This window comes from Ovis canadensis, chromosome 11 (assembly GCF_042477335.2).
Source record: "Ovis canadensis isolate MfBH-ARS-UI-01 breed Bighorn chromosome 11, ARS-UI_OviCan_v2, whole genome shotgun sequence".
NCBI classification, from domain to species: Eukaryota; Metazoa; Chordata; class Mammalia; order Artiodactyla; family Bovidae; genus Ovis; species Ovis canadensis.
The window spans coordinates 29,041,812-29,064,517 of record NC_091255.1 but is presented as its reverse complement, the minus strand read 5'-3'; the positions used below and the strand labels follow the sequence as shown (position 1 = coordinate 29,064,517).

At 58.0% G+C, this 22,706-nt stretch overlaps 1 protein-coding gene across 13 annotated transcripts in view; it reads left to right on the top strand.

The window, feature by feature from the left end:
* Nucleotides 1–22,706, top strand: part of MYO18A (myosin XVIIIA) — a 101,622-nt gene that overhangs the window by 64,892 nt on the left and 14,024 nt on the right. For all 13 annotated transcript variants that reach the window (XM_069602980.1, XM_069602975.1, XM_069602979.1 and 10 more), the window contains 22 exons: nt 310–451; nt 616–775; nt 1,029–1,215; nt 1,562–1,808; nt 3,819–3,928; nt 7,281–7,346; nt 10,737–10,865; nt 11,579–11,722; nt 12,093–12,182; nt 12,326–12,445; nt 12,645–12,756; nt 13,304–13,431; nt 13,725–13,879; nt 15,622–15,745; nt 15,832–16,032; nt 16,595–16,705; nt 17,448–17,552; nt 17,797–17,943; nt 18,308–18,421; nt 20,051–20,167; nt 20,337–20,420; nt 20,835–20,972. In XM_069602980.1, the coding sequence (XP_069459081.1) occupies nt 310–451; nt 616–775; nt 1,029–1,215; nt 1,562–1,808; nt 3,819–3,928; nt 7,281–7,346; nt 10,737–10,865; nt 11,579–11,722; nt 12,093–12,182; nt 12,326–12,445; nt 12,645–12,756; nt 13,304–13,431; nt 13,725–13,879; nt 15,622–15,745; nt 15,832–16,032; nt 16,595–16,705; nt 17,448–17,552; nt 17,797–17,943; nt 18,308–18,421; nt 20,051–20,167; nt 20,337–20,420; nt 20,835–20,972 (2,931 nt within the window). The remainder of the gene's footprint in view (nt 1–309; nt 452–615; nt 776–1,028; nt 1,216–1,561; nt 1,809–3,818; nt 3,929–7,280; nt 7,347–10,736; nt 10,866–11,578; nt 11,723–12,092; nt 12,183–12,325; nt 12,446–12,644; nt 12,757–13,303; nt 13,432–13,724; nt 13,880–15,621; nt 15,746–15,831; nt 16,033–16,594; nt 16,706–17,447; nt 17,553–17,796; nt 17,944–18,307; nt 18,422–20,050; nt 20,168–20,336; nt 20,421–20,834; nt 20,973–22,706) is intronic.

Below are 22,706 nucleotides of genomic sequence, written 5' to 3'. Positions count from 1 at the left end.
GGACAGCCTCTGGACGTGGGCCTGGCATTCATAAGAAGCCTCAGTCTTTCGGGACTTTGGACACAGGTCCTGGGAATCATGCCGTGCTATGGGCTTCTCTCTCTGGCCCCTCTTTCCGCTTGCTGCCCACCTGCTCCGCAGGATGGCAGCCGTGAGTGGCAGGAGCTGGAGTGTGTGTATGTGTATCTCTGTAGCATGTTCAGAGTGTGTGGTTGGGAACCAGCGGTCCTGGCCGCCCCTCCCCCCGCCCCGCCCCGCCCCCAACCACAACTCCGTGTGCCCCCATGGGATTTCTTTCTGTCTCCACAGGTCCGCTCGCTGGCCCGCACAGACGAGGCGAGGGGCCTGCTGTGGTTGCTGGAAGAGGAGGCTCTGGTGCCAGGGGCCACAGAGGACACCCTCCTGGAGCGCCTCTTTTCCTACTACGGCCCGCAGGAAGGTGACAAAAAAGGTGGGTATGCCTGGAGGGCAGTGCCCCACTACCTCTCCTGAGAACCTGGTTATGTATATATGGGTTCAGCTGGCCTTGCCTGGGGTAGGGCTCACTGAGTCTGTGGGCTTTGGGGCCTGGGCACTGATGATCTGAACCTTGCTTCCTCCCCACCTCCAAACCAGGCCAAAGCCCCCTCCTGCGCAGCAGCAAATCGCACCATTTCCTCCTGGGCCACAGCCACGGCACCAACTGGGTGGAGTACAACACAGCCGGCTGGCTGAGCTACACCAAGCAGAACCCAGCCACCCAGAACGCCCCCTGGCTCCTACAGGACTCCCAGAAGTAAGAGCGCCACTCACTCTACCGGCCCTGGTTCTCTTCTTGCTGTGTGAGGGTTTCCTCTGCAGTGTCTCTGTTGGGTGAGGGAGGGGAGGTCTCCCCCACAGGGTCCCCCACACACACCCAGATAACCTGGACCCTTGGCCACGGTCATGTGGGGGTGGGGGGCATCCTAGGAGCTGCATGAAGGGGCAGCCGGCCTCTACAGGCTCCGTGAATGAGACCTTTCCCTCCTTGGCCTTCCCTCCCCCGGCAGAAAAATGATCAGCAGCCTGTTTCTGGGCCGGGCGGGCGGCGCCACGGTGCTCTCAGGCTCCATTGCAGGCCTGGAGGGCGGCTCGCAGCTCGCGCTGCGCAGGGCCACCAGCATGCGGAAGACCTTCACCACGGGGATGGCAGCCGTCAAGAAGAAGTCCCTGTGCATTCAGATCAAGCTGCAGGTGGTGAGTGTGCCCACAGGGGTGCCAGGGCACTTCCAGAACGCTGGCAGGGGGCCGGGGGCCTCCTGGGCTCACCGAGGTCACCCGTGCCCACTCAACACCCCACTGGCCTCGGTCGCAGCTTGCGGGGGTGGGGTGGGGGGCACAGCCCTTCCTCAGTGTTGCTGCCTGTGAGTGGTCTCCGGGGCCTGGTAGGGGCAGGATTGTCCAGGCTCAGCAGTGTCCGGGCCGAGGGAGGGGAGGAGGGCCCCCTGCCATCCTGCCCAGAGTGGAGATGCTGGTGCCCCGGTCCCGCCTCCTGGCTCGGGCTGTCAGCTCCCACTGAGGGCCGATCCTTCCGCTTCGGCAGGACGCCCTCATTGACACCGTGAAGAAGTCCAAACTGCATTTCGTCCACTGCTTCCTGCCGGTGGCGGAGGGCTGGGCCGGGGAGCCCCGCTCCGCAGCCTCCCGCAGAGTCAGCAGCAGCAGCGAGCTGGACCTGCCCCCGGGAGAGCACTGCGAGGCCGGCGGCCTCCTGCCGCTGGACGTTCCACTGCTGCGGGCCCAGCTCCGGGGCTCCCGCCTGCTCGACGCCATGCGCATGTACCGCCAAGGTGGGGCCCTTTGTCCCAGAGCTGCCCCCGCCCCTCCCCACCGCTCTAACAGGACCTCCCACCCCCCCCGCCCCCGCCCTGGGGTCTGGAGGGGAGCTGCTCCCCTCCCGTCTCCCAGCGGCCCTGGACCTCGCTCATCTCTGTCACCGCCTCCTCTGGGGTCTCTCCTTGCATCTCTCCAGCCGGGTCTTTTCCTTTTGCTCTTTCTCTCCATCCTGCTGATCTTCGTTCTCTTCCACAGTCCAGCCCTCTTCATCCGCGCCCCTCGGCACCCAACATGCCCTGTCCCCACTGCTCTCTTCTTCCCCTCTCCTGGTCTGGGCAGGTCAGCTCTGCCCACAGCTGACCCAGTGTCCTACTGGAGCAGCTGCCTGTAAGAAGGGGCCAGCCCCCCAGTGAGAAATGAGGTGCTAACTCTTTCTGAAGAACTTGAAATTCCCAAGAAAGGTCAGATAGACCCTTTCTATGGAGGAATCTAGAAGAGGGGGCCAGAGAGGATGATAATAATAGTAGTTAACATCCTTTTATAGTATACCAGATGCTGTTCTAAAGCTACCACACAGATTAACTCATTTAATCCTCACAACAACCTCATGAGATGTAGGTACTAGTACCATCCCCAGATGAGGGGACTGAGGCTCAGAGAGGGTAAGTAGCTTCCCCAAAGTCACACAGCTCATGAGTGGCAGAGCAGATCTGATCTAAGCAGACCAGCTTCCATGTAGTGTTTCATTTGCCCGAGATGTTACGAGTTGCCAGGTTTCTGCCCTCATCTCCCTTAGCTGGAGGAGTAGGCAGGCTCCCACCCACCAACAACCAGGTCCCCAATGAGGCACCCCCAGGGGCACCGTCACTTTTTCTTAGCAGCCAGAGCCAGGAAACGGGCTCCCTGCCCTGCTGAAAATAAATCATCGATCTGTCCCCACGTCTTGATATGGAGTTGGTGTTTATTATTTCAAAACCAGATTGTTACCGCTCTGAACCAAAATCAATGTGCTTTACTCAAACAAGCAGGTCGATGCGGCCAGCGGTGGCAGGCCCCCCTCCCCTCCCCCAGCTCCCAGCCCCCATCGATAGCACTGATGATTAATTAAGATGCCAGGCGTCCGGACCTGCTATCCTGGCCCATCAATTTAATTGCAATTCAGATACAATCAATAGCTCACTTTGTCTTGGCCCCTCAGCAGCCCCCGCCTCCTGTTTCAATTATCAGGCACATGCATCAGCCCTTCTCCCAGTTGGAGGGTTTCCCAGAGCAGCTCTGGCTGCCGTGGCAGAGTGAGCCCGCGATGGGCTGCTGGGAGCCCCGGTTTGGAATCCAGGGCTGCTCTCAGCTGCTCCTTGGGAGCTTGAGCAAGCCTGTCCCTCCACCTCGCGGGCCTCAGTTTCCAGCTCTGGAGGATGAGGTCTTTCTGGCTCTAAGGCTTCTTTTTTGGTTTGAGAGTCTGTAGGAGTAGGTCTCTTGGTCCTCTGCTATGGGCTCTGGTGTCCTCGGGGTGACTTGGGGTAACCTCTCACTGGCCTCCATCCTGACCTTGCTCCAGCCTCAAGCCCAGGCGGTAGAGGATCTCTGTTAGAGGTGACACTCTTTGGGGAAAGGGAATCTACAAGGCTTTTTGGTCACCGGGCCTAGGGCCCACGGTCAGGATGGGGGCAGGAAGGGTGCCCTTTCTGATACCTGCCACAGGGAACCGAGGAAAGGAAAGGAACATTTTACTGAACATTCAACAAGTGAGCCAAGCTTGTTTCTCCGTGTTTTCTCCTGTAAGCACTGTGACTGCGGGATAAGTGGGAGGGCTCCCCATTTAAAGATGAGGAAACTGAGGCTCAGAGAGGTTGAGTGATTCAGCCAAGGTCACATGATATGAGGAGCCAGGACAGGATTCCAGCCCCAGGCACTTGCACTTTTCCTCTCTGCTACTCCCTGATGCCCTCTTTTTTATGAAGTCCTCAAGACATCATTCCCTGGGAGCAGACGAGGCTGATGGGCCTGGGCTCCTCTCTCTCTAGGTTACCCTGACCACATGGTGTTTTCCGAGTTCCGCCGCCGCTTTGACGTCCTGGCCCCACACCTGACCAAGAAACATGGGCGTAACTACATCGTAGTGGACGAAAGGCGGGTAGGTCTGGGCCCCTACGGCCCCACCAGACACTCCTCCCCCTGCTCAGACCCCTCTGAGCCAGCTGCCATCCCTTGCCTAGAGAGAGCTTGGCTGGCCCTTGCTCAGGTGGCTGGTTTGGGCCGCCTAGGGCCGGGATGGGCACTTAGCAGCAGGCTTGGTGGTGGAGGGAAGGCAGCCCGGGCCATGGACTGCAGAAATCACAGAAGAGCCACCTGCTCTCAAGGCCCGAGGTGAGGGTGTCCGCTATCTGCTGAGCCAGACAGTCACCCAAGAGCCTCCCAGGGGACTGATTAGAACTAGTGTTTTGGATGCCCCACCGGTAGCGCCTGGGCCCCTCGGCCTTGACCTCTATGTCAGGGACGAGTCCCTCCAGCAGGAAGCTGCCCAGGGGTGAGGCAGGCATCCCTCCCAGGAGAAAGGTTGACGTGGCAGCACCTCCCTGGTGCAGGGTGAGCCTCGGGCTCCCTGGGCGGGCCCTTGTTGGCCAGGTCAGTGACTTCCTGCCACACAAAGGGATGTCTTCCTGCCGTTCTTGGCTGTCACTCTGACCCCTAGAGGCAGCTCCTCGGAGAGGCGAAGGGCTCCTTGAGCAGGGGAACTCTCCTGCGCTGTGCCTTGGCCTCAGGCACAGCCTGACTCGGAAGGCATCTCAGGCCTTAGGATGGCTTTCCTACAAGGGAGCCTGCTATGCCAGATGGGGCAGGACCCCCTCACCTCCCATTGCCCCCCGAGTCACAGACCCACATTGATGGAGCCTCAGAGACCCTCTCTCCACCCCGTCCATCCGGGACCTGCCAGTGTCCAGGGTGACCTCGGTGTGGATGTCAATGACCCAAGCCACGCCCCCTTCTCTCTGACCCTTGACCTCCATTCCCACCTCCCCTCAGAATACACCCAGCATCTCATCATCTCTGGAAGTGCTCCGCTTTTGAAATCTCTGACCACAGCCTCCTGTCTGTGCAGCTCATCCCCTCTCTTCCTCTCAGGACACCCGCTCTGTGACTCCATCGAGACTTCTCATTTCTGGACCCCACTCCATTTCCTCTGCTCTGTCCATTCCTTTCCTCTTCCTCTCAGTCTGGACGCTATGGTCCAGTTGGTTTTCATCACCCTCAGCTCCTCAGTCGCATAGCACCTGCCCTGCCCAACCCCCTCCCTGAAGGGCCACCTTTGGGCGTTAAGCCCTCCTTGGATTGGAGCTCCCGAAGGGCTGTGGGAGAAAATGGGGACTGAAATTCCTATAGGTCCATGATCTCCAGTTTTCCCCACGCTCCGTCCTTACCTGGTTTCTGTTCCGAGCGCCTCTGCTATCCCATTCTCTGTCTTTTCGCTCAAATCCTCTCCTGCTGCATCTTCCCAGCACTTGACCTTGCCTCCGAACCCTAATACGAATCAGGGTTCCAACCTCCCCTGGCCCCTGCGCACTCCTCTCCAGGTGTCCCCTCCTCCCCCACCCTCCTGTCTGGGTGCGGGAGGGGCACCTCTCACCCAGCCCCTCCTTCCTGTGCTGCGGAACCCATTCCCTCTGGTCTCTCTGGAGAGCTGCTCCATCAGGACGAAGTCCTCGCTGTCTCCTGTCCCTTCCACCTCTCCTTCTCCACCACCTCTTTTCTCTCAGTGGAGAAGTAGTCCACAGATGTTACGTTCAGAAGGGAACTTCCATCAGCCCTCCCTGTGCCCTGGGCCATCAACATTTACTTCCCTCCTGCCGTTCATCCTTCCCCCCACCACTGTTCCCACCCCAAGGACACCTGGAACTGGCTTGTCCTCCCAAGCCCTCCATGTTGCCAGAGCTCACGGGCACTTTTCGGTGCTTCTCGCCAACATGCGACCATCGACAGCCCTGTTCTTTTTGAATCATTTTCTGATCGGTTCCTTCGCTGTCGCTCCTGGTTTTGCCCTTGTCTCCCTCTTCTCTTTCTCAGTCTCTCTGAGCGTCCCTTCATCCACGTGCCCCTGAAGTAAAGGTCCCTTTCTTCTTTAAGACTCTGTCCTTGACCGTATCTATTTTCTATGCTACACCCTCTTCCTAGGCAACCTCATTCACACCCATCACTTCAATTACTGCATATATATTGATGACTCCCAGATCAATACCTCTGGCCCAGGCTTCTCTCCCGCTCCAGACATGCATTTCTGTCTAGCTGCTTTCTAACTCTTCTACCTGGATGCCTCATCACACCCCAAACACAGCATGCTCAAACCAAACTGATTATGTGTTTGTGCTCCATCACAAAGTCGTGTCTGACTCTGCAACCTTATGGGCTGTAGCCCACCAGGCTCCTCTGTCTCTGGAATTCTCCAGGCAAGTGGGTTGCCATTCCCTTCTCCAGGGGATTTTCTCAACCCAGGGATCGAACCGGGGTCTCCTGCATTGCAGGCAGATTCTCTACCACTAAGCCACCAAGGAGGCCCTGAGAAATGGAGAATGGAATTAATTATTTACTCTGCGAGTCAAAAACCTCCATGTGTCCCTAGCTTCCTCTCTCTCATCTACCCTCTCCCCGACATTGAACAAGGCTCCATCTTTTTTTGTTTTCTTTCGGCCATGCCCTGTGGCATGTGAGATCTTAGTTCCGGGACCCAGGATTGAATCCTGCATTGGAAGTGTGGAGTCTTAACCACCGGACCACCAGGGAGGTCTCTAAGCTCCATCTTCTTAACGTCTCTTGCATCTCCCCCTCCTCTTCTCCCTTTGGGTCGGGCTCTAGTCTTCTCTCCTATGGATTCCTGCCTAAGGGGTCCATGCATCCTCCGCTCTTTGGCCGGTGGGATTTCTGTAAAGAGCAAACCTGACCACCCCCTCCCAGGGAGAGAAACTTCAGGGGCTCAGAGCGCACAGGCTCATGTCCTTTAGCCCCTGCCCACCCCTCCACCTGCCCCTTAACTGCTGCCCACCCCTCTCCATTTATTCTGAACCACCTGGAGTTTCCTCAGTGCTTCCTGTTGTCTTATGCTTCCAGGCCTTCACGCCTGCTTGTCCCTCTGCCTGAAATGCCCTCTCCCCTACTTTGTCTTGCTAATCCTTACTTGTAGCTAAAGACAGCGCAAGCAACACCTCCTCCGGGTGCCTTCCACGGCCCCCTTCTCTGGCTTAGATGCCTCCTCCTCTGTGCATTTCACCAGTTTTCGTGTCTGGCTCCCCAACGAGAGAGCTTTGTTCCTCTTGCAGTCATCTTTATATCCCCAGAATCCAACACAGAGCCTGGTGCTGCAGAAGCCACCGAAAGTGCTTGTTGAATACATCAGGGGCTGAACGGAGGATGAGAAGGGCTGAGTGACTGGGTGAAGCCCCGCGTGGAGGCGGGGAGTCTCCTGGGGGCTTCCTGACAGAGGCTTCTCCTTGCAGGCAGTAGAGGAGCTGCTAGAGTCCTTGGACCTGGAGAAGAGCAGCTGCTGCATGGGCCTGAGCCGGGTGAGTTGACCCTGCAGGAAGGCAGCCGGGCCCACGCACTGATCACCCTTATCCGGATGGCTGGTCCTCCCCTCCTGCCCTCCCTGCTCAGTCCAACTTCTGGAGTCTCCTGGGGCCCCTGCTGGGTCTTGTCCCCCAGCCCCCTCACCCGAGCTGCTCTGGGGCTGCACTTCCTCTCAAGCGGGCTTCCCTGGTGACTGAGATGATAAAGAATACACCTGTAATTCAGGAGACCCAGGGCTGATCCCTGGTTTGGGAAGATCCCCTGGAGAAGGGAATGGCAACTCACTCCAGTATTCTTGCCTGGAGAATCCCATGGACAGAGGAGCCTGGGGGGCTACAGGCCATGGGGTTGCAAAGAGCCAGACATCGCTGACTGACTGACAGTATTGCTACAGCTACTTCTTTTCAAGCTGCCCCCTTCAGGGCTGGGGGCCAGGAAGTTAGATGCTCAGCTGCAGCAAATTTGACTCTGCTTCCCTCTCAATAATTGGCTTGGTCAGGGCCAGGAATACCTCTGTGATGTCAGGAGGGAGTGGGTCGGAAGGTGGTCCTGAGTCGGCCTGAGTCCTGGTGTGGGGAATGGGGAAGACTGAAGGGAGAGCTGGGAGAGGCGGAAAGAGTGTCTTCGTTGCTGAGCTGTCCAGGGCTGCAGAGAGGAAGCAGGGCTCTGTGAGGCTGTGCCACTGCTGCCTGCCCACAGGCCGGGTTTCTCACCTGATTGGAACGTACATAAAAGGCAGGCGTGCCCGGCCCTGAGTGCCAGTCTGCCGCATCACTCCACCCCAGAGGGCCAGCTGAGCGTCCCTCCCTCGGGGCCGGGAGCCTGCATGTCCCCCTACTGAGACTGGGAGGCTGACAGGCAGCATCCACGGACGTGCTCCAAGGGCCGAGGTGGGCAGAGAGCAGTGGGGAGCCCCTGGGAGGGTTCTGGGCTGTCCATCGGTCCGCAGAGAGGGAGGGAACTCGTGGGGAGAGCGAGGTGGAATGGGTGGAATGGGATGCTTGCAGAAAAGGCTCGCGCTCTGCTCCTCAGCTCTGTTCTCCCTGCTCTGCGTTCTGAGTCATGGTTTTGATTCCTACCGCCCCCTCCCCTCCCTCCCTCCCTCTTTCCCTGGGAATCCCTTTCCTGTCCTCCTGTCTTTGGCTCTGCTGTCCCTGGTTTTTCCTTTTTCTTTGGGCCCCAGCAGTCCCTGCTAGTCTGTGCTCCTTGGTTTCGGGCTCTGCTATTTTCTTCTTTCCTGGTTCTCTCTGCCTCCTGTGGTCCCGCCCTCTTCCCTGTCGTCTCTTGGGTTTTGGTCTCTGCTGTGTCTGGCTCCTTCCTCTCCTCCTCCCCACTTCTAAGTTCTTCTTCCCTGGGAAGCCTGAAGTCAGATTTTTTTCACCGCAGCCTCTTGGTCTTTCTCTAGGTGGGGTCCCGTCCCTATGGCAGGCTGAGCTGCTGGCTAGCCTTGGGGGGATGGCATCGTCTCGAAGGCATGTCTTGGGTAGAAGAGAGCCTGTCCAGGCTCGTCCTCTTCCCAGCTGCCGTCTCTGTCTCTCGGCATCATCCCAGGCGCCTGCTGAAGCCAGCGATCCCTAGGGCCCATTCACCCTCAGAGCAGGATTAGGGGCAAAGTCAGATGTTTGCTGACATCTCGTTTGAAAGAGAAATTTCCAGGTTTCTAGGCTGCGGTTGGGCTTCCCTAGTGGCTCAGCGGTGAAGGATGCCCCTGCAGTGCAGGAGCCACAGGAGATACGGGTTTGATCCCTGGGTCAGGAAGATCCCCTGGAGGAGGGCATGGCAACCCACTCCAGTGTTCTTGCCTAGAGAATCCCATGGACAGAGGAGCCTGGTGGGCTACAGTCCATGGGGTCGCAAAGAGCTGAACACGACTGAGCGACTTAGCATGCACGCACACAGGCTGTGGTGGTGAGTGAGGATTCACTGTGTGATTGCCACATTGTTCCAGAGGAAAGGGGGTCTCCATCTGATCCCACAGGTGGCTGGGAGTGGAGCTCAGGCAAGGAAGTTTGGGGGTCTAAGAGCCTCCCTGACTTTGTTTGTAAAATATGTATGGGTGGGTATGTGTGGGGGAAGAGTTGGCCCTGAGATTTCACCTAATACCCCAAAAGACTCAACTGCACAAATGGACAGCTGTTAAGAGAGGCTCACTACTCTGGACTCTGCACTACCCTTTCTTGTCTCCGTGTGTCTCTGGGCCATTCTCCATCCCCCTCCCTGGCACCTCGCTGCTTCTGCCTAGTCAGACAGCTGCGCGCTGACCACTAGCATGTTGGCCCCCTCCCTCCAGGGACCTGGGTCTTCCCCACCCGCTGTGGAATCTCAGGCTCCTGCGCTGCGGGACATGGAAGCTCAGGGAGGGCCGAGACCCATGGGAGATGCCCAGCGCTCAGCCCCATGTGTTGTGTAGGACTGAGCTGGCTTTCTCCCAGGACAGCCCCACGGGACTCAGTTCCTGCCAGGAGGCAAAACGTTCCCAGCAGAAAGTGCGGCCGTCTCCCCACTCCTTCCTTGGAGGGAAGCCTGGGGACGCCATACCTATTGGTGCTGTTTCCTATGGAGTTCACGTCTTCTCTGCACCCCTCAAAAGTGAATATTCTGTCTTCTGGGCATGATGGTGGCGGCCTATACTTCCACGGCCTTTGCCCTCTCTGAGGATACCAGAGTCCTGTTTTTTTCCACCTGACCATTTCCCCCTCTTCTTTGTCTCTTAGCACAGAGAATTTTACCCAGGCCCAGCTCAGGGCAGAAGAGTGAGAGGAAAGGCCAGGTGTGGGGCGCCCAGCTGGTTCCTCTCACATCTGCCCTCCCGCCCCCAAACCTGTATGACAGGTCCCTTGCCTGGGCCAACCCCCGCCCACCCCACCGGTTTTTTCACGAGGTGAAACCTGGGTATGGGGTGTTGGCACATCAAAGAGGAGACGGTCAGGAATGAAACCAAGTGGGGAGGGTGCAGAGAAGGGGCCCCCTCCCCACCCTCTCCCTTCTCTGCACGCCGCTGCCTGGTATTTCCTTCTTTTACATGCATGCCGTCTCCTGATCCCAGGTGGCTGGAACCTGTGGTGGGGCCTGTGGGCACAGGGGCATGGGTGGCTCTGGGGATGAAGCCACCAGAGGTATTGCGGGGCATCCACGGCATGTCCTTCTTGTCCCAGATGACTTCCCTCTAGCTTCCATCTCCTTCGTCTCTTTCCCACATTACTCCTCCCTCCCAGGCCTCCCCAGGCGCCAGCCCTCCTCCCCTTTAGATACCAGGGTTTTAGGCTCTCCCCAGGCCAAGGGCCATGCCCTGGGCCTGCTGGTTTTCTTGCCAGCTGCTCGTTCCTCCGCCGGGCTGCCCCCTGCCTCTCTCCTTCCCCTCCTTCACCTGGCCCGTGTCCCCACAGGTGTTCTTCCGGGCGGGCACATTGGCACGGTTGGAGGAGCAGCGAGATGAACAAACCAGCAGGAACCTAACCCTGTTCCAAGCGGCCTGCAGGGGCTACCTGGCCCGGCAGCATTTCAAGAAGAAGAAGGTGCTGCTCTAGGGACAGCCTGGTCCCCTTCCCCAGCCTATCTGGGCAGAGCTGAGCCCCGGGGGTCGGGGTGGGACTGAGAGGGACATTCCCATGGGGCAGGAGGCTGGGCGTGGGGCTGAGTTATCTTTATCTGGGGGACAAGAGGTAGGACTTCCCAGGGGCACCCTGGGCCAGGGTAGGGGATGGACAGCACCCCCCTGCCAGCCAGCGTGCTCGTGTGCCTGGTGATGAGACCATGTGGGCTGGTCCGAGGCTGGGTGGTGGGGAGCAGGGCCCAGACAAAGGTGGGCTAGGGATCACAGGCTGCTCCATGAAGATTAAGGAGCTGTGTCAGCGACTCCTTTTCTTATTAGCAAGTCCATAAAACAGCCAGCACCACCGCCTCTTGTGTTTCAGCAAGATTAGGTTTTATAGCACATCTAGGCCGGCGTGCTGGAAATAATCAGGCAGCAAATAAAGCAGACGAAATTATTCCTAATGATGGCAGATCGGTTAGTGCCCAGTGCGGTGCTCCAGGGGCGCGCTGTCTGCCGCCCACTCTCTGAGGGTCGGAGGGAGGCTGGGGGCAAGGGGTGGTTCAGGGAGTGTTTGACTCGGAGTGGGTCTGGTGGCCAGAGGGGCAGCCCCAGAGGCTGGGGCTGGTGGCGGGGACCATCCTGGCTGGACTTGGGGCCGACAGCCTGCTGTGCGCCACCCCCACCCCAACTTAGATCCAGGACCTAGCCATTCGCTGCGTGCAGAAGAACATCAAGAAGAACAAAGGGGTGAAGGACTGGCCCTGGTGGAAGCTCTTCACCACCGTGAGACCCCTCATCGAGGTCCAGCTGTCAGAAGAGCAGATCCGGAATAAAGACGTACGGAACAGCCTGGGGAGGGGAGGGCTGAACTTCACCCACATGGGCCGGAGTTTTGCCAACTTGTCTTGGCCTCCCAGTGCTCCTTTGTTCGGTCCACAGAGCTGATGTCCTTGAACCATGCCCAGCAAACAGAAGGCATCCCTCTAGGGTGCTGGCTGAGCCCCCGGGTATCCTCTTAGGATAAAACCTCAGGCATCTGCAGCCCATGGGGAAGGGTCTAGGGAAGGAGCCCCAGGCAGGCGGTGGTTTCCAGTTCCCTCATGTCGCGGCCTGAGCTTCACCAGCTTGGTTCACCCCAGGGGTGCAGATCCTGCCCCAGCGTCTCCCAGGGGCTCTGCCTTACTTTGCCCTCCTTCCTGCGCCCTAGGAGGAGATCCAGCAGCTGAAGAGCAAGCTCGAGAAAGTGGAGAAGGAGAGGAACGAGCTGCGGCTCAGCAGTGACCGGCTGGAGACCCGGGTGAGTGAGTGATTCCCAGCACCAGACAGACTGACTCCCCTCTGCAGGGTGCCCGTCCCAGGAAGCCTCCCTGCCATTCCCCCACCACTGTTCAGCTGAGTGAGGCAGTTGGTTCAATGGGTGGTGACTCCCTCCCTCATCAGATCTCAGAGCTGACATCGGAGCTGACGGATGAACGTAACACAGGAGAGTCTGCCTCCCAGCTGCTGGACGCAGAGACCGCGGAGAGGCTCCGGGCTGAGAAGGAGATGAAGGAGCTGCAGGTGAGGGCAGGGCCGAGCTAGTGGCTGCCACACACGCTAGCGCCCGTCTGCTCCCCCTAAGACAGGTGGCATCTTGGCCACCAGCCCAACAGCCCGACAGCCCTGGGTAAGCTTGTGACCGTGGTCTATGGGGTTCAGGGGCGCGGGCGTTACTGAGTGAGGGGGTGGGGCAGCACAGCACATAACCACCTCTCTGCAGACCCAGCACGATGCACTGAAGAAGAAAATGGAGGTGATGGAGATGGAGGTGATGGAGGCCCGTCTCATCCGGGCAGCTGAGATCAACGGGGAACTGGCTGATGGTGACACAGGTCAGTCAGAGGCCGGAGGACCTGGCCGTGGCCTGAGTGGCGAGTTCTGAGGCCCCACCCTGGGCAACCACACCCCTCATCTCCTGTCTGCAGAGCTGTTATAAGGCTACGTGAGATGAATTGATGAGAAAGTAGAGGTGCCAGTAAGCACAGGGGATTATCATGGAACTTGGTAACAATGGCAACCCACTCCAGTATTCTTGCCTGGAGAATCCCATGGACAGAAGAGCCTGGCAGGCCACAGTCCATGGGGTCGCATGAGTCGGACATGACTTAGCGACTAAACCACCGCAGCAACCATGATAATGACAATGTTTGAGGACCATGATCTGGCGGTCCTTGGGAGAAGACAGCACGCGTGGCCGCATCTCTCTCTCTAGGCTTCTCCCGGCTAGTGGCTCCTCCTACCTTGGAAGGAAGTCACTGATCCAGGGACCTTTCTGAGTCCCTCTGGCTGACTCTGCCCGCTCCCCAAGCCTTCACCCACCTCCACCCCTTCTCGAGGACTCTCAGCATCTCATTCATCCCGTCTGCCCCCACCCCACAGGCGGCGAGTGGCGTCTGAAGTATGAGCGAGCCGTGCGGGAGGTGGACTTCACCAAGAAACGGCTCCAGCAGGAGTTTGAGGACAAGCTGGAGGTGGAGCAGCAGAGCAAGAGGCAGCTGGAGAGGCGGGTGAGGCTTGTGCCGGGGAGGGGCGGGGAGGCACTGGGCGCCGCGTGCTGGCGTGGGGAATGGCCGGTGAGCCAGGCAGGCCCTGGGAGAACAGGGAGGGTTTGGCGCTGCATGTGAGGGACAACCAAGAGCAGACTACTGTCAGAGTGTCTTAGATTCCCGACGAGCCTGACTTCATCCTTGGACCCCAGACTGCCCTCTCCTTCACCTACCACCCTCTCCTCACCTCCCCCACCAGCACCTCCAGGCCTCTTGAGGGCTGCTGACCCTGCACCCCCATCTCGTCCTGCTAGCTCGGGGACCTGCAGGCAGATAGTGATGAGAGCCAGCGGACACTGCAGCAGCTCAAGAAGAAGTGCCAGCGGCTGACGGCCGAGCTGCAGGACACCAAGCTGCACCTGGAGGGCCAGCAGGTCCGCAACCACGAGCTGGAGAAGAAGCAGAGGAGGTGGGTGGGTCCCCTGGCTTGGATGCAGTGGACCTCTTTGAGCAGTTCCCTGCCTCCTTCTAGGGAGGAGAGACGAGAGGGCCTGAATTTGGCTGGGGCTTCATCTGCCTGGTCCCTTGCCCTGGAATCAGAGTCAGGGTCTGACTTCTGACCTCCGAGGCACATGTAGACCACAGCGTTCCTGACGGCCTGCTCAGGGCTCTGCTCTCAGATGTTGCCTCCCTCACCCCCCACTGTGTGCTGTTACCCTGCCTGGGCTCTGGAAGGATGGGTGTCAGCCAGCCCCCATGCAGGAACCACTCCACGGTGGTCCTGCCCCTTGCATCCCCCAACACCCGGCTCCCCATTCCCGTGCCCCACCCCCACCCCCGCCCCTGTTGCCTCAGCTACACAAACACAGACTCCTGGCTAATGTCATTCAACTACCTGCCACTTCCATCTCATTATGATAATGCCCCGAAGTGGCAGGGTTGCGGGGGACAGCCCTCGTCGGAGAAAAGCCAATCTAAATTAATTTCCCGGGCCAGAATGGGAATGGGACGCCTTTATTAGGAACAGGGAGGAACCGCCACATCCTGGGAACAGCAGGAAGCTCCAGGGAATGGGGTGGGCACCTGGTTCCCCTCTGCAGAGGATGGATTCTCAGCAGAGGCACCGGTTGCTTTTGTGAAGGGACAGCCCCATGGCCCTGGGGGTGAGGAGGGCAGGGCTGGGTCCCTCCAGTGACCCAGGGTTACCCTCAGCCTCCTGGGCTCATTGCCAAGTGAGAGGCACTAGGAAAGCCCTATATTCCTCCCTTTTGGTGCTCTGACTCTCTGCTCCCCTGGTTCTTATCTGTACCCCCACCCTCCCTTTTACCTAGAGGCAGGCACCCTTAGAGGCCCCCCTCGGAGCACCCCATGACAGTGCTAGCTCGACCTAGTTACTATCTTGCTGCACTCCCCGCTGGGTAACTTATTAAGTTTCAGTGGGCCTGGAGTTTTCTTACTTTTTTTTTTCCTTGACGTGAGGTTGGGATGGGAGTGAGCTTGTCAGTTTTCGACAGGGACAGAAACCCGATTAGCTATTCCAGGAAGGTGTTAAGAGGAATTTCAGCAATTTGCTACTTGTTTGGAGTCACTGGGCAGGAGATAGAAGGCTGGGAAGTGGAGGAACAAAGGAGGAGCCCCCCACCCCGGCTGTGGCCTGCATTCCCGTTGAAGCATGCTGCCAACTGGGCACAGGGGGATGGGGTCTCCAGCCTGGGGTGGGGTGTCCTGGGGTGATGGGGTGCTGCTGGGACAGGTAGGCCTGGGTAGAAGCTGGGGCCCAGAGGTGGCCCATCTAGAGCTGTAGAAAGTGAATGAGATGAGGCAGGATGTTCATTTCCACCCCTTCTGACACCCCTTCTGCCTTCACCCTAGTCCGTCTTCCTATCCTTTGATCTGTTGAAAGAGAAAAGGCTGAGACTTAACGCCAGAGGAGAGTCTGTCCACTTCTTCCCTGGAAGCAGTCTGTGGGTCCCTCTTAGGCCCTCTTGATGAAATGCTCCCCCACCCCTCAAGCCCAGACCAGGTTGCTCAGCAGGGTTCTGGTGGCCTGACCTTAACCCCTCTGCGCTGGCCCCAAGCTCAGGCTGCATGAGTCCTCCCGTCTTGCACCCTGTCTGGGTCTGTGGCACCACTTCCTGGCAGCCTCCGGGTGCTGGAGGCCCGGACTCTTCCTTCATCTGATGGAGCCGCCATGGCCACGCTCCCTGGCAGGTTCGACAGCGAGCTCTCACAGGCGCACGAGGAGGCCCAGCGAGAGAAGCTGCAGCGGGAGAAACTACAGCGGGAGAAGGACATGCTCCTCGCCGAGGCCTTCAGCCTGAAGCAGCAGATGGAGGTGCGAGGAGCTGCCTGCTGTCTGTACCTCCCCCACCCGAGGCTCGGGCTCGCCCAGGACCAGCCTCATCTTCTCTTTCCCTCCAGGAAAAAGACATGGACATCGCGGGATTCACCCAGAAGGTTGTGTCACTGGAGGCCGAGCTCCAGGACATTTCTTCCCAAGAGTCCAAGGATGAAGCCTCTCTGGCCAAGGTCAAGAAACAGCTCCGAGACCTGGAGGCCAAGGTCAAGGATCAGGAGGAAGAGCTGGACGAGCAGGCAGGGACCATCCAGATGCTGGAGCAGGTGCTGAGGGCTGGGCCAAGGGAGGCAGCACCGTCCTCTCTGCAGCCCTGGGGTGTGAGGCAGAGGAGGACGAGATCCTGAATCCAATCGGTCATCCTTTCTCTTATTCACAAAGTACTAAGGGGGCACCTGATCTGTGCCAGCCACAGTGTGAAGATAATTAAGCTTTTTCACGGCACTTTCCATGAGAACAGATCTTAACTGAGCTCCACTGGTGAGGGGCTCGGGAGGCAGGGCAGCTGGAAGGCCTTGAGCCCGTCCAGCCTGCCACTGAGCCACCGTGTCAGTTCAGGCAGCTAGAGCCCTGAGGCCAAGTGGAAAAGCGGCAGGATTGCCCCTGCGCCCAGCAGCCTTCCCTGGGCCTGTGCCAGGACTCTAGTAAAGGAGTTCAGTTTCTCTGGAGAAGCCAGCTGCCACCAGAGCAAGGTGGCAGCACAGGGAACTGCTGGCAGAGATGTTCCCTGCTCCCGAGCCTGGGGATAGCGGCTGATCGGGGTGTGGTGGGGAGGGGTCGGGGTGCTGCTGGGGAAGAAACCCAGCCCTTACTCCCACCCACCTCCAGGCCAAGCTGCGACTTGAGATGGAGATGGAGCGGATGAGGCAGACCCATTCCAAGGAGATGGAGAATAGGGATGAGGAGGTGGAGGAGGCCCGGCAGTCATGTCAGAAGAAGGTAAACCAGTTGGCTCTGACCCGTCCAGTAGAAACGCTGGTTCCCTCGTCACTGCTTTATAGTAAGAACTTTTTCAGATATAAACTATTATATATAGGATGGATAAACACTAAGGTCTTACCCTGTAGCACAGGGAGCTATATTCAATATCCTATGATAAACCATAATAGATAAGAACATTTTTTAAAAAGAAAGTCTTTATGTGCATAACGAAATCACTTTGCTGTACAGCAGAGATTGGCACAACACTGCAGACTGACTATATTTCAATTAGAAAACAAATCTAAAGTAAGGGCGTTTCTGTTTTCTTTGCGACCCCATGGACTGCAGCACGCCAGGCTTCCCGGTCCCTCACTATATTCCATTGCTATTCAGGGCTGGGAAGCTCTGCTTGGGATCCTGGCGTTGGCCAGAATGTGTGCTGCCCTGAGGGTTCATAGAGAGGCCCAGGCCCTTGGGGAGCTAACACCCCCTGCTTTCTGTGCCAAACTGCAAGCGCAAAGGCTCTGGAACAAGAGCTCCCACCTGGCCCTGCGCCGCTGCTCGTGGCCTGCCGTCCCTCCCCTTCCTCCAAGGCTGCTCTGAAACCCTGGGAACTTTGAGTTCAGGGTCTGCCCCTCCAGGTCATCCATCCTCAGCCCCTGCCGCACTATTCTCCCAGGGGCGCGGCGGGGAGGGGTCCAGCAGGGAAGGGGCTGGCTGGTACCTGACTCTGAAGGGACCCATGGGCCCCTATTTGCAGTTAAAGCAAATGGAAGTACAGCTTGAGGAAGAGTACGAGGACAAGCAGAAGGTGCTGCGGGAGAAGCGGGAGCTGGAGGGCAAGCTGGCCACACTCAGTGACCAGGTGAGCAGAGACCACTGGCTGTGATGGGGAGAGCCAGGAACAGGAGGGTGCTGGCTCTGTAGGGCCTTGCCATCACCTGCAGGAGGGTGATCACCACCCAGGGCACACTGGGCTTTCTCACCTCGGCTGGTGTGATCCCAGCCCTCATCTCTGAGAATGAGGGCAGGGCAAGGAGGGGGCTCGGGGAAGACAAGCGGAGGCCCCATGGCGGAGCCCAGAGCCCTAGCTCCTGGCGTCCACCCAGGTGAACCAGCGGGACTTTGAGTCAGAGAAGCGGCTCCGGAAAGACCTGAAGCGCACCAAGGCCCTGCTGGCAGACGCCCAGATCATGCTGGATCACCTGAAGAACAACGCACCCAGCAAGAGGGAGATCGCCCAGCTGAAGAACCAGGTATCGGCAGACAGGACGTCATCATTTCCCTCTCCCTCTTGCCCCTGCCAGTGGTTCTTGAGTCCTTGGGAAGGAAGGTGACAGGGAAGCGGGGAGAAGCTGGACTCCTGAGGGTCAGCGTGTGCTGTACGCATGATGGTCAAGCCCAGAGTGGTGTGGACGGCCCCACACCTGCCACCCTGTCATGGGTGGAGAAGTAGTGCACTCAAAACGCATCACAGCCCCGAGGTCTGAAGTGAACAGAGGAGAAGGAGGAGAGCGCCGGGTTCCCTCTCCCCCGGGAGCCCCCTGCACAGCCCTCCTGTCCCTGGGGAGTGGCTGACATCCCTCCCTGGGGCGGGGGTGGGGTTGGCTCTGTGTTCAGTTGGAGGAGTCAGAGTTCACTTGTGCAGCGGCCGTGAAAGCGCGGAAAGCAATGGAGGTGGAGATCGAAGACCTGCACTTGCAGATCGATGACATCGCCAAGGCCAAGACAGCGGTAAGGACACGGGGTGTGCAGAGCCGGGCTTGGTAAGGACGCGGGGTGTGCAGAGCCGGACTCGGGCGGCTGCGGGACAATGGAGCCGTGACAGTGGCTTCTTTTATGCCAAACAAGGCCCCTTCCCCAGCCCAGGACTTTCTGCAGGGAGAGTAGGCCTCCACTCCTCTGCCTCTCCCCACTTAGAGGCCTGGGAGGGGGTGGCGAGATGGAGGAGGAAGCCAGCAAGGGCCCATCTCCCTGTTTAACCACCTGCCTGTGGGAACTTGGCCACAGGCCCCACACCATAAATAAAGCAGCTAATGTGGCTGAGGGATGTAAACAGGTACCTAGAGATTAGCAGAAGCACCGATAAGAGGACGGGATGACTCCGTTTCCCTCCCCTGCCCCCGGCCAGCCCCACTGACAAGCCCAAGCGGCAGCTAATTAGAGCTCTTATTTAATGCCTCCCGTTTAATTCCCCACCTCTCCCACGGCCCATCCATCGACCGAGAGCTCATTACTGGGATGCGGCCACTGGTATACCTCCTTGGGCAGGGAACGGGGCAGGGGAGGAGGCTGGGCTTGGCTCTGGGCTCCCTGGCCCCCCAGCTAGTCCCCCAGCTGCAGAGAGATGCCAGTCTCCTGGGCTTGATTTATCCCTGTGACATTTGTGCTCCTCAGCAGTTTTCAGGTGAGTAATTCAAATTCCTTAATTGTGTTAAAAAAGGCTGTTATAAAATTACCATTTTATTTAAATCCAAGTTAATAAATTTCTTGGCGGAGGCATCCCCAGCTCCCCGCAGCCCGGTAACAAGATGGATGGGGGCAGAGAAGGAGCCAACGCAGTCATTTTGGTTTGGAATTACTGGCTAATAGATTCATTCATTTCCTGAAGCTGCTGTTGGCTGTCTCTTCTCCTCCCCACAGGAGTGGACTGGCCGTGGGGACTGGATGGTCAGGGAGCAGGCATTCCCGGGGGAGAACAACAGTCCAGGCCAGGAGAGCTTCACAGATTTGAGGGGTCCTTCCCTGGGGCCTGGAGAGGGCAGAGTGCGCAGAGGTTAAGGCCTAGCCGCTAGTGCTAGACGATGGATCGTTTGGTTCTGGGTAGACTTTTTCTGCCTTCTCATTAGCTTCCTAAGAGCTGTGGGGAAGCAGCTGTCATTTAGCCCAGGGTCTGCCTGAGCTGGGCTTCACAGGTGGCACTATTTGTAAAGAACCTGCCTGCTAATCCTGGAGATATGAGAGACATGGGTTCCATCCCTAGGTTGGGAAGATCCCCTGGAGGAGGGCATGGCTCTAGTATTCTTGCCTGGAGAATCCCATGGACAGAGGAGCCTGGTGGACTACAGTCCATAGACTTGCAAAGACTTGGACATGACTGAAGTGACTTAGCGCACGCACATACATACACACACACTGCCTAAGCTGCAGAGACAGTCCTTCCACTCAGCTCCCAGGCCCAGAGCAGGGCAGGACAGGCAGCTCCCTGAGCACCACTGGTCCTGGCACCCCCTCCAGCAGGTCGGCCTGGCCACATCATTAGCTCTTCCCACTGGTGGTGGCCAAGGGAGGTTCAGTCTTCCCACCCAGAGCCATTAGTCACGCCAGGCCTGATGCTCTTGGTCTGTCTTTGCCTCTGTCCAGCTGGAGGAGCAGCTGAGCCGCCTTCAGCGTGAGAAAAATGAGATCCAGAACCGGCTGGAGGAGGATCAGGAGGATATGAATGAGCTGATGAAGAAGCACAAGGCGGCCGTGGCTCAGGTACCCTGCCTGGGAGTGCCCCGCCACACCCCGCACGGGCACCGTCCCCTGGTCCTCCTTGTAGGCCCCTGTCATGGTACCTGCGTGCCCTGGGCCTCCAAGTGGGGCAGAGCGGGCTGGAATTTGGTGCTCATGGGAAATCCTGCTTCGGCACTCTCTCCTTTCCCAGGCCTCCCGGGACCTGGCTCAGATGAATGATCTCCAAGCTCAGCTAGAAGAAGCCAACAAAGAGAAGCAAGAGCTGCAGGAGAAGGTGGGGACCAGTTTTTCCCTTGGTAAAGAGAGGGGACCAGGGTTCCTGTTTGTGGGGATGAGCTCCCAAGCTCACAGATTCACATGCGCTTCTCTCTGCCATCAGTCAGCGTCAGTGACTGCAAAGGCCTAGGCTTGGAGCCATGTCACCATAGCAGATGTTTTTGGCTTCAACTGCCTCATTATGCATTTCTGTTCCCTCTCTGGTCCTTAGTTCTCTCCTTTTTCTCCAAAGGGCAAAATCTTTGCCACCACGGGGTCAGGTCGGGGGTGCCCCTGTCTCAGGGACCCATCCTTCCAGCTCCCTGTCCAGCCTTCTGGTCACCATGGTGATCTTGCAGGGAAGGGGGTATAGAACCTGCCCCTTCCCTTTCCAGGCTCAGTTCTTTCTTCCTTTCCTGCCCCCGCCCCCCAGCTACAAGCCCTCCAGAGCCAAGTGGAGTTCCTGGAGCAGTCCATGGTGGACAAGTCCTTGGTGAGCAGGCAGGAAGCTAAGATCCGGGAGCTGGAGACACGCCTGGAGTTTGAAAGGACCCAAGTAAAGCGGCTGGAGGTGGGCACACACTTCCCCCATCTCTTCTGCAGTAGGGAAGGGGCGAGTGGCCCCGGCTGGAGCCACGCATGCTCAGCAGGGCCGGGGAGGCCTGAGGCTGCTCCTCCGAGGCCCCTGCCAAGCTGCCAGGCCAGCTGACAGGGCGGGTGCCTTCTCCCCCACCCACCCGGCCTGCTCTCTGGGCACCGCGGAGCCTGCCTGCTTTACATTCTGTTTCCGTGCATGCTTTCTGCCAGGGGACCACAGCAGCTTAGCTTTTCGTCTTCATATTTTCCTCCACCGTGTGCTCCCCCCCCCCCCCCCGTCGGTTCCCTCTCTGCTCTCTGGCAGGGTCATAAATATGCAGCGGATAGCGCCACTTCTTCAAGGGCTGGAGTCTGTCCTCTCATCTCACCGCTTGCTCTTTCTCTTTCTCTTTCCCTTTCTCATTCCCCTTTTCCATCAATTTTCCCCACGCCTGCTATCTCTGCTTTTCTCCTTCCCTCTTCACTTCCCTCCATTTTTGCCCCATTTTCTTCCCTCTCCCTCTGAGTCTGTTTTCTCCCCCCATCTCATTCCCTTCCTCACTTCCCTGAGCTATTTCTTCCTTTCTCCCCATCCCCTTTGTCTTCTCTCTCTACTTTTCATTCTCTTCCCTCTAACCCTTCTCCTTTTTCTGTTCACCCCCGTCTTCTCTTTCCATCCCTCCTTCCTCCTAACCATAATCTCCATCCTCCACATTTAATCCTTTCGGTTCCACTCTCCTGAAGCCTGCATGCTCCAGCGCCTTTCTTTCCAACAGAGCAGGTAGGAAGAAAGAGGCCAGCAATGATCTCTCAAGTGTGCAGACATCATCTGAGCGCTGACTGGTCTCCATGAGAAGTGTGCACATGGTGTGGGTGCTGAGCATCCCTGCCTCTTTCCCCCTTACTCCTGAGTCAGTGGAGCAGGAAAGAGGATGGGGATGGAACCAGGTGACCATGGGGCTGGCAGCAGGCATCGGAGGGCATTAGTACCCTTGACCTAGAAGAAAATGTGGCTGAACCTCCTAAGACAAGGTCACAGTTCTCCAGAGAGCTAGGGAGAATTAGAGGAGGCTTAGTAATAGTCCGGGCTCTGCCTTGGTAATATTTTGGTCCACAGTGTACACACAGAAAGGGTTAAGTAGGTTGCCTCAGGCCCCAAAGCTATTACAGGGCAGAGGAGGCCGGTGGGCTGGTGGATGTGGAACAGACTGCAGCACTTGCCTCCTTTTCTCAAGGGTCCCAGTCCCTTTCCTCAGCTCTCTCATTTTGCCTTCAGCTCAGACAGGCAGTATTATGGTTTAGATGCACAGAATGTTAAACACCTATGGCCCTTAGAGATGTAGCCTAGCACTCTTATTATTTTCAAGACATAGAGGCTAGGGGTTGAGAGCAGAGCCCCCATGGCCAGTCCAAGATTAGGACCAGAGGCAGGGTGCTTCCCTCACATTGCCCCCATCTCCAGTTCATTTTCTGCTCAGTGTCCTATGGCCTGGGAGGGGAAATGTGTTCAAGTTTCTGGGGAAAGAGAGATTCATCAGGTTTAGAGGGATGGCTTTGTGTTTGGCATGTGATGACTGTTTAGTCTCCTCCTAATCCAGAATTCTCAGTAAAGTCATTTGCCTCTGAGCACAGGCTCTCGCTTTTAGAGCTTCTGGGTTTAGGGTCTCTGGGGGAAGCCCTGCTGCCTGGGGAGGCCCCACACATGGCGTCAGTATGGACTCGAGACAGA